This window comes from Lissotriton vulgaris, chromosome 2_1 (assembly GCF_964263255.1).
Source record: "Lissotriton vulgaris chromosome 2_1, aLisVul1.2, whole genome shotgun sequence".
NCBI classification, from domain to species: domain Eukaryota; kingdom Metazoa; phylum Chordata; class Amphibia; order Caudata; family Salamandridae; genus Lissotriton; species Lissotriton vulgaris.
Window position 1 is genome coordinate 1,401,958,433 of NC_141687.1, and position 12,639 is coordinate 1,401,971,071.

Here is a 12,639-nt window from a genome sequence, read left to right on the forward strand (position 1 = left end):
GCAAATGATATCTCAATGCTGAAAACAGGACTAAATAACATAGCAAATTGGATGAAGGCTAACTTCTTAAAACTTACCGGAGAAAAAGCGGAGGTCGTACTCCATGATGATAATTTGAGCATGCATGCACAATCAATCAAAGTTGCAGCCACCTGTTTTTCCATCATTCGGTGGCTGAGAAAAATCTGCTGGATGCTCCCAGAGTCAACTAAAAAAACGGTAGTAAATGCCTTTATCACGTCCCGTTTAGACTACGGTAACATTCTTTACTTAGGATCAAATAAAACAGTTGCCCACTGCTTACTGATGGCCCAAAATTTGGCTGTCAGATTGCTATGTAAAGTACCGCAAAGAGAATCAGTCTCTACATTCCGACGCAAGCTACACTGGTTGAATGTAGAAAATCGAGTGAAATTTAAAGCACTCATATATATGTACAAAATTAAAGCCAACACAGCCCCTAAGTACCTCTGCACTCTGGCTAAAACCTATATCCCGACCAGGACCCTCAGATCGGCCACCCAGGGTCGTTTTATGATCCCTAAATTCAAGCGTGTTCGCACTGGAGGAAAATCCTTTGCCTACCTGAGCCCTCATCATTGGAATTCCCTCCCCATTGCACTGAGAAACGAGCCAAACTACTCAAATTTTCGCAAGTTGCTAAAAACCTGGCTGTTTGATATATAAAGACACTTTTATCTGTACAGAAGCGGCTGATATGCGCCGGGAAACCCTCTTTGCGTAGCCGTTGCGCAATACAAGTACAAATAAATAAATAAACAAATAAATAAATAAATAAATAAATAAATTCCCAGGTTCACCGTAGCATGCTGTGCAGATGTGATCACCGGGTCCGTCGGGTCTCAGCAGTCTCCCTCGCGTCAGACCGTGTACTGGTCCATTTTGGTTGGAGTCACTGTCGTTGGTGGGATCTTCCCATGCCACATTCTCCAGGGGCCATGCAGCCTGGTGATCCACTGGTTGAGAATATACAGTTCAGACAGAGTACTCCTACTCGGGCCTCAGGCAGCATAAACAATCAACTAACCGGAGCAGCCTCTCCGGGATTGCGGCAGCCGTAGGCCCCCAGGACCAGCATGCAGCAAGCACCAGACAGGAGAGAAATACCAGGGCCAGCAGGCAGAAGCAAGGTATGCAGCAAATAAAGTGGCGTTAGAGAGGCCACCACACAGTAGCCGGTGAATAACCAGTCAAGTGGCGCAGTGCACCTGGGTAGGCCAGGGGAAGCCAGACCTCAGAACGCAGAACGAGGGTCCTAAACTTGGGGTCCGCAGCCCTCAGGGGTGAGAAGGACACAGTAGGGCCCGGAGTCTGCTCCGACAGCAGGTGGCAGCAATACAACATGCGAATAGTAGTCCCCTTAAGGTAACTCACACAGAGAGTCTCACAGTAGCAGGTCTGACCATCTGGTCCCTGGGATCAGTTTGTGTCCCCAGCCACCAAGTACATCCCCACCGGGGGCACCCTCCAGCAGGCCCACGCCAGACCCCAGTAAGCCAGGTTGAAGGCCCACCTCACCGCCAGATACAGGGCATTCTTGAGGCCAGCAGGGATGACAAAAGGAAGGTTCGTATGGCTCCAGACCAGGCCCCAGTTAGACTCACAGTCTAGGCCCAGGATTCAAGCCAACAAGTCCCATGTAGGCCAGCTCCGGCCCTTGGTCTGTAATGTCAGGCAACTCCACTGGTCCGTCGGGTCCCAGGAAAGCCATCTGCTAGACCACACCCAGATGCCGGCAGGTCCGGCAGCATTCGTGGTATGGCCCCAGCCACCATGGTAACTACGGGTCCAGCCGGGCCCTCCAGGAGTGGGAAAGGGAGAGAGCATTCGAATGGGGATGGCACCTGTTATGCCATCGCAGGATCAAGGTATTTGGGGGTGGTTCCCCTTCAGACAAGCAGGCCAAATGGTCCCAGGATGCGCTGGACAGCAGGAAACACACTGCTAATCTGCATGCCCTTGCAATTTAGTGGGCCCTCGGCGCGGCAGTCAACCAAATGGAAAATGTCTGCACAACCCCAGGGCAGCCCAGAGCCTGTAAGTGGAATCAGTCACCGGCCTGGGGTCCCCACACTCAGAGAAAGGCTGCCATCAGGACGGATGTAGAAAGATTTAATTTCGGGCTACTGGAGCTTCACAAAAGCTTGACCGTCATCTCGGCTGACTTGGCCACACCCCTGCAAATTGTTGTTATTTAATTATCGCTTATGTGCAGGAGGGGACACCTTTCCGCACATAAACAATCATTATGTTGCAGCACACATAGAAAAAGCAAAAACGAGGAGAAATAAAAGTATATCTCCTATGCACCATTCTAACGCCTGCTATTGCATGGCATTCGTTTTTGGCACTGCCTCAGATTTACACTTCCTTATATATCTGGTGCAGTGTCAAAATGCAATGGGTGTTGCTGTGGCACACCCACAGCAACACCCATTGCACGCCCCTATCAGGCAAAGTGATGCGTGTAAAGGGGCCGCATTTACAAGGAGGCGTTAAGCCACTGAAAGCTGTTTAGCGCCGCTTTATAAATATGGCTAAGGGCATAGCTCCTTCAGACAATCGCCATGAGGTACGTTCTGGTAGTGCTATCCCCTTGTAAATATACCCCATGGGGTTTTATATACAGATAGTTGAAGACGCGTATTCTGTAATTCAAATGTTCTCAGTTAAGTGCTGTAATGTACATTGAAGCAAAGAAACAGCAAATTTTTTTGCTTATGTGGTATAGGTGACTTCTGCTGACAGCTTTTTCCAACACGGCAGACCAATAAACGTGGCAAGTGAAAAAAAAAATATTGCACACGTACGTTCCAAAATTTTAGAAAGAAAGAGAAGGCATGAAAATGAGCATCCCAGTTAGTGCTTTTTTGTAAATCTTCCTTATTTTCACGTTTTTTCTGAATTGAGCTATCAGTGTTTTCACTTTTTCGACCATCAGAAACAATATGTCTGAAATGCACGAAGAAACATATGCTTAACAAACGTGTATGGCCTATTCACCCTCCCCACCCTGCAGGCTCCTTGACACCGCAGGAGGAATACAGAAACCTGCTCGATGGCAGACTGCGCTGGCAATGCAAATTGCACCGAGCCGAGCAGCACACGATTTGCATTTATACAAATCCGTGGAAAGTCATTTCAAACACATTAAGAGTTAACAACATGCGTTTTTTGCCTTTATCAGACTTAACTTGCGCACCATGCGCCCACTTCATTATTAGTTCGTCACCTGATGAAGTTGATCTTCTGAGGAGAGTCCCGCACTACCCGCGACGCGCAGTACCGGAAGTCTGCAGCATGGAGACCGGTGAGTGTGTGAGGGCCTTTACATTTCATGCGCCAAGAAGTAGCCTGAGGGGCCATTTCATCTGTCTGGGTGAAGCGTGGGAACCGAAGTGGGTGAATAATTCTAAATGATCAAGCAGTCGGCCAGATACCACCTGTGATGAAAGTCAGTGTTTTCGATGTACGGAATAAAAGCAAAAAAAAATCCATCACTGTCAAGAACCCTTCTATGAAATTCTATCCGACACCTCACGCGCACGCAGTTACGTTGCTCTTCGCGTGGTTTTATTTCTAAATACGTTGTGAGAGGACGCCAGTGTCAGACAATAGGGGCTTTGTAAGATATTTATAAAAAACTGTGTTTACTTTGCAAACAATGCTTTCTGCCATAAACTCATACTAGAAGGGTATTTATTGGAATATAAGCCCCAGACTGATTCCACAGACCAGTGGTAGATGTGGGTTGTGAAGAATGGAGACTACAAGGCGTATAATTCACATATGACCTGTTGACACCAGTATATAGAATATATATTTACAGGTACATGGAGTTGCAGGTACATGGATAATCGTACACATTTTGTTCTTGTGGCAAAATCAGGATTGAAACCCCAGGTTCTATATCCATGCATCTGCAGACTCGCCTCTGCACATGGCATTTCCTTGGATGAAGAGTTTCAAAAGTTGCAGAGTTTGTCTTCTCACGACCCTCATGTATTTCTTGCAAAACTAAGCACAATGCACAAAGATCTCAACATTGGATACGATTGCGTTTCTGTGTTCACAATGGGGATATTCGCAAGGCTTTTCACATACCTTCATACCCTCCAAGTTCACTGTTTTTTTACGCAAGAGTTTTTGTCATTCCTAGCCCTTACTAGTATAGAAAAGCTTGTCATGAAAAGGTGAGAAAAACAAGGGTCCTAGACCTCAATTTAAACAATGTATAAATCAATTCTTAGTTGATTAATCAAGTGAATTCAGAGCATATAATCAATCACCAGCTCATAGTAATAAATACAAAAAACAAAAAACAAAAAATATCGCAACTGACTGAATTATTACCAAGCAATTTTAATTCATTGCTACATCCAAAAGGTTTTTTCTTATTCAAAAAAGGTAAAATATCAACTCGTTCTTGCCAAAGGATCACAACAATATAATAAATATATTCATAAATAGGTGTGCCCCCAACAAGGGAACGTGCATAGATAGAAGTGATAAAGGTTGATATAAGTGTTAAAAGAAAAAAAGAGCAAGAATCAGAAATTGGTGACAAAATAATTATAATTATTAGAGGACAAGTAGGCAGATCGGTAACAAATCACCATCCAACAATATATATATTCACCCGGCCTAAGTATAGTTCATATGTATAGTTTTTAATCGGATATAAATTCCAAAATAGGCACGTCAATTGAGGAACAATCAAGGTCCAGGATGAGATCAAAGGGTGAGCGTCGACGTTTTGACTCGTCTTTAGGCTTAACGGGTAATTTACACCTCGGCCGTGCGAGTCTTCATCAGGACAAAGAAGAAAGAAGGGGCAGTTTCACCAATTTCTGATTCTTTCTCTTTTTTTCTTTTAACACTTATATCAACCTTTATCACTTCTATCTATGCACGTTCCCTTGTTGGGAGCACACCTATTTATGAATTTATATTATTATATTGTTTGATCCTTTGGCAAGAACGAGTTGATATTTTACCGTTTTTGAATAAGAAAAAACCTTTTGGATGTAGCAATGAATTAAAATTGCTTGGTAATAATTCAGTCCGTTGCGTTATTGTTTGTTTTTTGGTTTTTGTATTTATTACTATGAGCTGGTGATTGATTATATGCTCTGAATTCACATGATTAATCAACTAAGTATTGATTTATACATTGTTTAAATTGAGGTCTAGGACCCTTGTTTTTCTCATACAGTACAATACCCAGGTCCTTGACCAAATCGGGTTAACCCCATTTTTCTAAATGGTTATCTTGAAAAGGTGCGCAAGGTACCACCTCTCTTTGAAAATGGCGACTAACATTGCAGAGGTACCTTTTGTGATCCCATTTCCTTACGCATTGGAGACTGGGGACTAGGAAAGAAAAAGTGGTATAAGATAAGTTATTATGTGTTTTGGGGCACATGTATTGAAAAGGTTTTATTTACTTTGAGAACAGAAGCAGAGTCCTAGTTTAGTGTTGGGGTATTTTCGTGTTTGGTGTAGGGGAAGGAAAAAGGGGAAAGTCCTCCAACTACCTCAAGGCCAGTGATCAAGGAATGTGCAAACCTATGCATGCCTAAAAAAAACTAAAACCTTCTAATGAGGGCAATCTGAAGGAGATCAGGCACAGTTGGCTGCAATTGAGTGGTGGATCCTAAATAGACTCATAAAAACATGTAGGGGTATATTTACAAGAAAATGCCGGAGCACTGTGTCACGCCAAATTTAGCAGCGCCTCTCGCTGACATTTTCAAAATTCATGGATGTGCCATATTTACAAAAATACTGCACACCCCTGCATTTCCCCGAGCGCTGGTGCTAAAAAAGCTGCATACTGCCAGCACAGGCACCCTGCTGCCATGTTGCAAAGGTGCCTGTGCTGCAGGGACGATTGTTTACGTGCAGGAAGGGACACCTTCCTGCACAGAAGCAATTGATAATGGCGATTTGTTCTTTCTATGTGTGCTGCAGAAGGCAAGGCAGCACACATAGAAAGAGCAAAAAATGAGGCAATATTAATAATAATTTCTCCTCATTTCACCATTCTAAGACGAGGTATTACTTGGCCTTAGTTTTTGGCGCTGACCTGGCCTTGTAAATCTGGGGCAGCGTCAAAACGAAATGGGTGTTGCAGTGGAATGCCAACAGCAACACCTATTGCCCGCCCCTTTGCAGCAGCATACTGCTGGAGAAAGGGTCATATTTACAAGGTGGCATTAAGCCATGTCAATTGGCTTAGTGCCACCTAGTAAATATGTGGAATGGCACGACGCCTGCATAGCAATGTGGCGCTCCGGTGGCTTTAGGGGCTTGTAAATATGCTCCATAAAGTGAAAGTCGATCTGCTTTGCTTCCATTACTGCACTCATAAGCTCAGCATGTGCTCCTATATAGGAAGTGGCTATGCTCCCAATAGTTAGTAATACCACCTATTAATTTTACCACAATGTCACATTCGTACTTGCTTCGAATTTTTTTAATACAACCAAATATTTCCAAACAGCACTTTATGTAACAAATTGGTACTACTTTTCATGTTTGTAGACTCTTACTGCTCTGAGACTTCCAGAAGATGGCCCCTGCACAAAAAGGGAAATGATATAAAACTTCTGTGTATGTTCTGGTGTCCTAATGGCAAAAATCTGATCATGGAGGTGGGCATGAACGGATGCAGTGGCGTAGCAAGGTCAGGTGAAACCCGGTGCGGAAAGTTTCTTGTCACCCCTGGCTTGACAAAATGGCAAAAAGATGTTTTTAAAACACATTTTTGGAATTTTGTCACCCACCTCAGTGATGACACCCGGGCGGCCCGCACCCACCACACCCCCGCACCTCCCGCCCCCCACTTCCTACACCACTGAACAGATGGCCAGAGCATTGTGAAGCTATTGACTTTTTAAAGATATTTGTGGTAAATTCTGAAAGCAAAATATTGATTATTAGCTTATTTGTCTTATATCTGATAATGTTTTATAGGTATATAATAATTATCATATAGGTAGCCTTAATAATCATGCCTACCATCAGGCCTTTAATGATGATCATTAAATATTCATTATGTTGATATTTTTGTATTACATGTATTTGATACCTCTTTTTTAACATTGCTTCATTCTTGCCTGATTATTCTGTGCTATTTTGGCGTATTTGGGGCTAGTCTAATTATTTATTATTATTATTATTATTATTTGTCCATGAATTAATGTTTTCAGCTCCATATTTATTAATATTATGTGTTATGATACAGTGATATGCACACATTCTGCATCATCAAACAAGTGAAGGCGATGGACAAGCATTGCAATATAACAAAAAAGTATGTACTTATAGTCAGGGCCACTGGAATTATGCGGCAGGAGCGGGCAAATGTATGCAGCAGGAGCGAGTAAATGATACTTCAAGAAAAGTCATATTATGCGGCATAAAGTGGCACATTTTGTAATAGTATTACTTCATTCTTTGTCCTTTTTAAACTTTGAAACACTAACTGGGCATTGGTTGCTCCTCATCTGTACCAGTTGAATACCCAAATATAGCAATAAGCACCTTGCACAGGTGATCAGTCCAGCTTGGCAAAATACCTTTATTGCCCAGCAACACGTTTCGCTGCATTTTTACTAACGTTTGAACCATTGAGATAGAAACAAAAAACCTTTTTTGTTAAAATCTGCAGATTATGTAGAAGATGATGGATTATGAGGCAAATGCCGCAAATCTTTAATAATGCGAAAATTGCCATGTCTGCTCAGTCGCACAATTCCAGTGGCTCTGCTTATAGTTCACTATACTGGCTCTTTAGTGTCAGTGTATTGTACACATATTAAAACTGGCTTAGGTCATATTGGTCTACTTCAGAAGAAAGAAAGGCTAAGTAGACCCTTGTAGGTATGAGCCTGTCACCTGATAATGACTAGCAAACGGTGCAAGGTGCACATTAACCTCTTCTGTGCTCATGACGGCCCCTGCCCATCATGAGTCACGGTGGGCGTGTGCGCGCGACGGCCGGGGGCCGTCTGAACCACACCCAAGAATGGAATGTCCAGCACCGCGGCAGGATTTGCGCCGCGGCCAAGGTGTTACCTCACTGAGCTCGCTTACCAATAACATCACCCATCTGCAATTTAGTTTGTGGTGTAGGCAGTTCAATAAGCATTTAACCCTTTCCATTCGGCCGCGATTCCCCTGGTGTGCTGTAAACAGCACGAACAGGGGTGGGCCGTGACGAACCCCAGCCGTCATCAGCACACGAGCACCGTAGTGCATGACGGCTGGGGTTCGTCATCAGCATGGAAGGGGTTAAACTGTTTAGCCCATGGCATACGTGAAGAGAGATGTGTTGTTTACGTTCACAGATATCAATGATAAAAACAAGAATAATAATTATAAAGTGCTTAATGTAACATACTATTTATTATCTTTCTTGAGCGTGGGGTAGTGCCATAACTCACAAGACGCAACGCCTCGAATGGTTCATCCCGCCCCTCCCCCTCAACAATAGTAATAAATAGCTCATACAAGTCTTCACATCTACACATTAGGTGTGTGCCATGCCATTTTTCAAGTGTACGTCATTTACAAAAATGTACTTAATCAAAATCAGAGTGGAATGTAAAAGTTGTACAATGAGGTAAAATCATACTGGAGAGTCGTCATGGCTATTTGTTAAATTGTTTGGTTTTTCCCTGTGTAAAGTATCTTTTAATATGCAGACTGCGTAATTTTTGCTGTACTGTGGTAATAAACTGGAATTTGACGTTTGCGCCATAAACGTGTGAGTATGTGTTTATTAACAAGGCTTGTCTAAATAACATTTGTTTTGGCCTTCATTTTTTTGCAACCATGGCTCATCCATCCGTTAGTCAGTCAGTTAGTCATTCCGTCCATCCGTCCGTCTGTCTTATGATTCAGCTGCACCTTTCGGTGAAAAGTAATTTTGCGAATTTCCTATAACTTTGGGCCATGTTAACGGATTTGCACCAACTTTGTAACCACTTTGCTGAGGTCTTGCCTGCCAATTTTGTCGCATTTTCGTGCAGGGGAAATAGATACTTTTTGTTGGTTATAATGCAAAAATAGCTGAATTACCTTACACCAAACTTGCCATGAAGCAGAACTTTAATTAAAAATCATGGGGCAGATTTACAAGCCCCTTGCGCCACTTTTGCATCACTTTTCCCATGTTAAAAGTGAAGCAAAAGTGGCGCAAGGGGCTTGTAAGTCTGCCCTTATGGTTTTATAGGTTAGGTGTAAATCCGTTCAGTAACTATTGAGATATATTCATTAAAAAAAGTTCAAGGTGTGCTTTTAAGCAGTGGTGGCCGGCACAGGTAAATGCGGTAGGGCAGGGTTACGGGTTTAGTTGACAGACGACGGAATAGGTATTATTAAATAAATAAATAATAGTTATTCCGTTGTCTGTCGTCTTCCATCTCTGCCGCGTCATGCCGCACCTCACCAGCCTCCCGCACTTACCTGCGCTGGCCACCTCTGTTTTTATGTGTTACCAATTTTGCATATCTATGTCATTTAAAGCTCGCATTCTGAAAATTGTAAATCATTCCAATAACATTTAGTTTTTTTGTCAAATGTAATTGGCTGAAGAAGGGGATTTATTTTTTCCACCATCTTAAAAATCACAATTTTAGAAAAGAAAACGTGTTTTTCGTTCTGTGTATACATTTTCAACAGCTGTGGAGGTTTGGGGTGAGAGAAGCCTGAACCCAGCAGAGAAAAAACGAAAAAATTAGGACCCTCACAAAAATCGGAAACAAATGGCTGCCATTTTATGTTCAGAAATATACATAATTTTGTATAAAATAAAATAAATGTTTTGATGAAAACTATTTTTTACATATAAATAATTAAATAGATATTAGGAAATCATTTTTACAAAAAATTATTTAAAAAAATAGAAAAATAATTTCCAATGCACACTGCAAGGAGACATGTGCAATATCATTAGGCTGCCTGCTGAGGGTCGTGAACAGGATCTGGCAGTAGGCCAGGTTCTGCAACCAACCCAGGCTGCAGATGGTCTTTGGCCGTGTGTTTTGCTGGTTGGCAGCTATGAGCAAGTAGGACATAGGGCCTGGCTCCAGCCAATCCAGCGGAAATTCTCTGCTGCACATGGTAGAAGACAATGCGCTGTTGGTGTAGGTCAAAGACACATTTCATCAGTGTCAATACCTATTGCTCAATTGCTTGTCTCGCTCTATACAGGGTAAATGTATGTAAAACTATTGAGGTGTCATTGGGGATTGACCTCTTAAAGTGTAAGGAAGAAATTATTTTCTGGTGAGAGAGAATGTCTGGAGCTTTGGATGCTTTCTGGGAGTATTTACCGAGAATAACAGTCTTGGAAGCAACATGCCTCTTAGTTAAGCACTGAGAATATTTAGGTACTGCATCCTCTGTTCATATCTAGTACCTCCAGTCTGTGATTACTGTGGCATTTATCCTTGTTTTCTAGCCTAGGTTGTACATCCCAAGAGCAGGTATTGATGGGGCTTAAGTCCACCTGATGAGCCTCAGGCAGATAAGTCATACCAGGCTTATAATTTAATGCACAGACGAAAACTTACTTTGCTTTTTTGTTTTCTTGCCAAGTCTTTGTAATGCTGGGATCCAAGTCCAGAGTAATTTACCTGTTGGCATGTGTTTTCCCTAAGCCTTCTTCAAAGTCCAGGGGATGGCATTCATCTTTCCTACTTTGGCCAGAGGACCACAGTCTGCACAGGACCAAGACCCCTTGTGAAATAGCAATGCATCAGAGAGACAGTGCACATCATGGACCTTTGAGACATCCCTCAGAAAAGTTTCTCTCCCAGTTGTCAGAGGTGGAAGTGTTCCTCTCTGGCTCCCTGTTAGACCTGGCATCCTTGGCGTGGTTTCCCCAGTCTTTTTGCCTCTGCCTCCGGTATTTTTGACACTGTGCTGGATTTCATTTTTGCTGGTATAGATGCTTTGGCACTTTGTCACTGCTGATCAGTGTCAAAGTGCAAGTTCTCCCTGTGTAAATTGTTATTGTAAATTGGTTATCCATGTTTGGCATATTTGTATCACCAAGAAGTCCCGAGTAAAGTGCACTGAGTGTGCCAGGGCTGGTGATACCAATGCTACTAGTGGGCCTTCTGCACTGATTGTGCCACCCACAGGAGTAGCCCTAAAAAGGTGTCTCAGGCCTGCCACCACAGTGCCTGTGTGCAGTCTACGAACTGCCATGTCCTACTGGTCAGTGTCCCCATTGACCACGCCTAACCCTTCCCTTTCTGTGCACATTAGTCACCCCTATAGAAGGCCCAAGGTGCCCCCTTGGGCAGGGTGCAGTGTATGTGAAAGGTAGAGCATGTACTAGTGCAGGTGACATGCTCTGGTAGTGAGTGACAGCCATTTTCGTTTTTCACTGTTGTAAGGTTACCTTGCCCATAGGCTATCATGGGGAATGCTGGCTACAGTGGCTACGAGCATATCTTCCCATAGGAGCAAGGTAGCACATAAAAGTCTGGTATCCCTGAACTCAGAATTTAATAACACATCTTTTAAGAAAAGTGTTTTTTTAAATCCTGTTTTTGAGAACAGCAATTTAAAAAAGTTGCTGTTCTCTTGTCTGATCTTTCTGTGTGCCTTGGCCTGTCTGTGACTGTCTGGGTTGAGAGTGACAGGGGCTGGGGAGCCCCCAAGAGGTTGGCTGAGTCAGCCCTAGGCTGAATGACTGTATCTGCATCTTGAGTGGTGGGAGGGGATAACACCTGGGCCTGAATAGGGCTGTGCCTGCCTTCCAGAATGCTGGCTCCACCTCCTGCTGGGCGCCTGACGACCCTGCCCCTCTCTCTGAAAGGAAAGGAGAGGCCAGGAAAACAAAGTGCTCAGGAAACACCCAGAACTGGTACAGACCGGGCTCAGAGCCCTCCTGCACAAAGGGAACAAAGACTTTTAGGGGTATAAGTATAGGACCCCTGGCTACAGAAAATTAGATCATCCTGGAATCAAGAAGGAACCTCTGCCAAGGAGAAAGCTGAAACTGAAGAAGGAAGACTGTCTTGCTGTTGCTCTGCTGGACTGACCTGCTGTTGCTTTGCTGCCAATGAGAGGGGAAGGACTTTGCTTTGTGCTGTGTCCCCTTGCTTGAAGGAATCTCCAAGGGCCTGAGAAGAGCTGGCTCCCTGTTAAGAAGTCCCAGGAACAAAATGACTTCACCCCCAGCTTCCCTGAACTCTGCTGAGAGAGTTTTGTCCTTCCTAGAGTGCTTGGGCCAGTTGTGGTGCCTCTGGAAGTTGTTCCTGTGTTGGGAAGCTGGAAACCAAGATTTTAAAGACTTTCTGTAAATTTTATCGCTTAGCTTGCTTGCGGAGCGCATCTCCGTCAGTGCGAGGAAATTCCCGCTGCTACGAAGGCCGAGATCGTCGCAGCGCCTGTTGCCACTGCCAGAGTCGTCGCATCCTTCAGTTGCGGGACGCACTAGTCCGGTGTGGGAAGATTACCATCGCTGTGAGTATTGTCGTAGAGCCTGTCATAACTGGGTGAGATCGTCGCACCGCTTGCTTGCGGACCGCATCACTTCGCTGCGAGAGTCATCGCAGAGCCATCGCATCAAGGGGCCGTCAGAGGAGAAGATCG

General features: G+C 43.8%; 1 protein-coding gene across 1 annotated transcript in view; it reads left to right on the top strand.

Moving 5' to 3' along the window:
* The first annotated feature begins 3,220 nt into the window (after positions 1–3,220).
* The window catches only part of POU2AF2 (POU class 2 homeobox associating factor 2), a 316,692-nt gene continuing 307,273 nt past the window's right edge, over positions 3,221–12,639 (top strand). Inside the window, exon 1 of the mRNA XM_086958841.1 lies at positions 3,221–3,331. Coding sequence (XP_086814967.1) covers positions 3,322–3,331 — 10 coding nt within the window. The 5' untranslated portion in view covers positions 3,221–3,321. The remainder of the gene's footprint in view (positions 3,332–12,639) is intronic.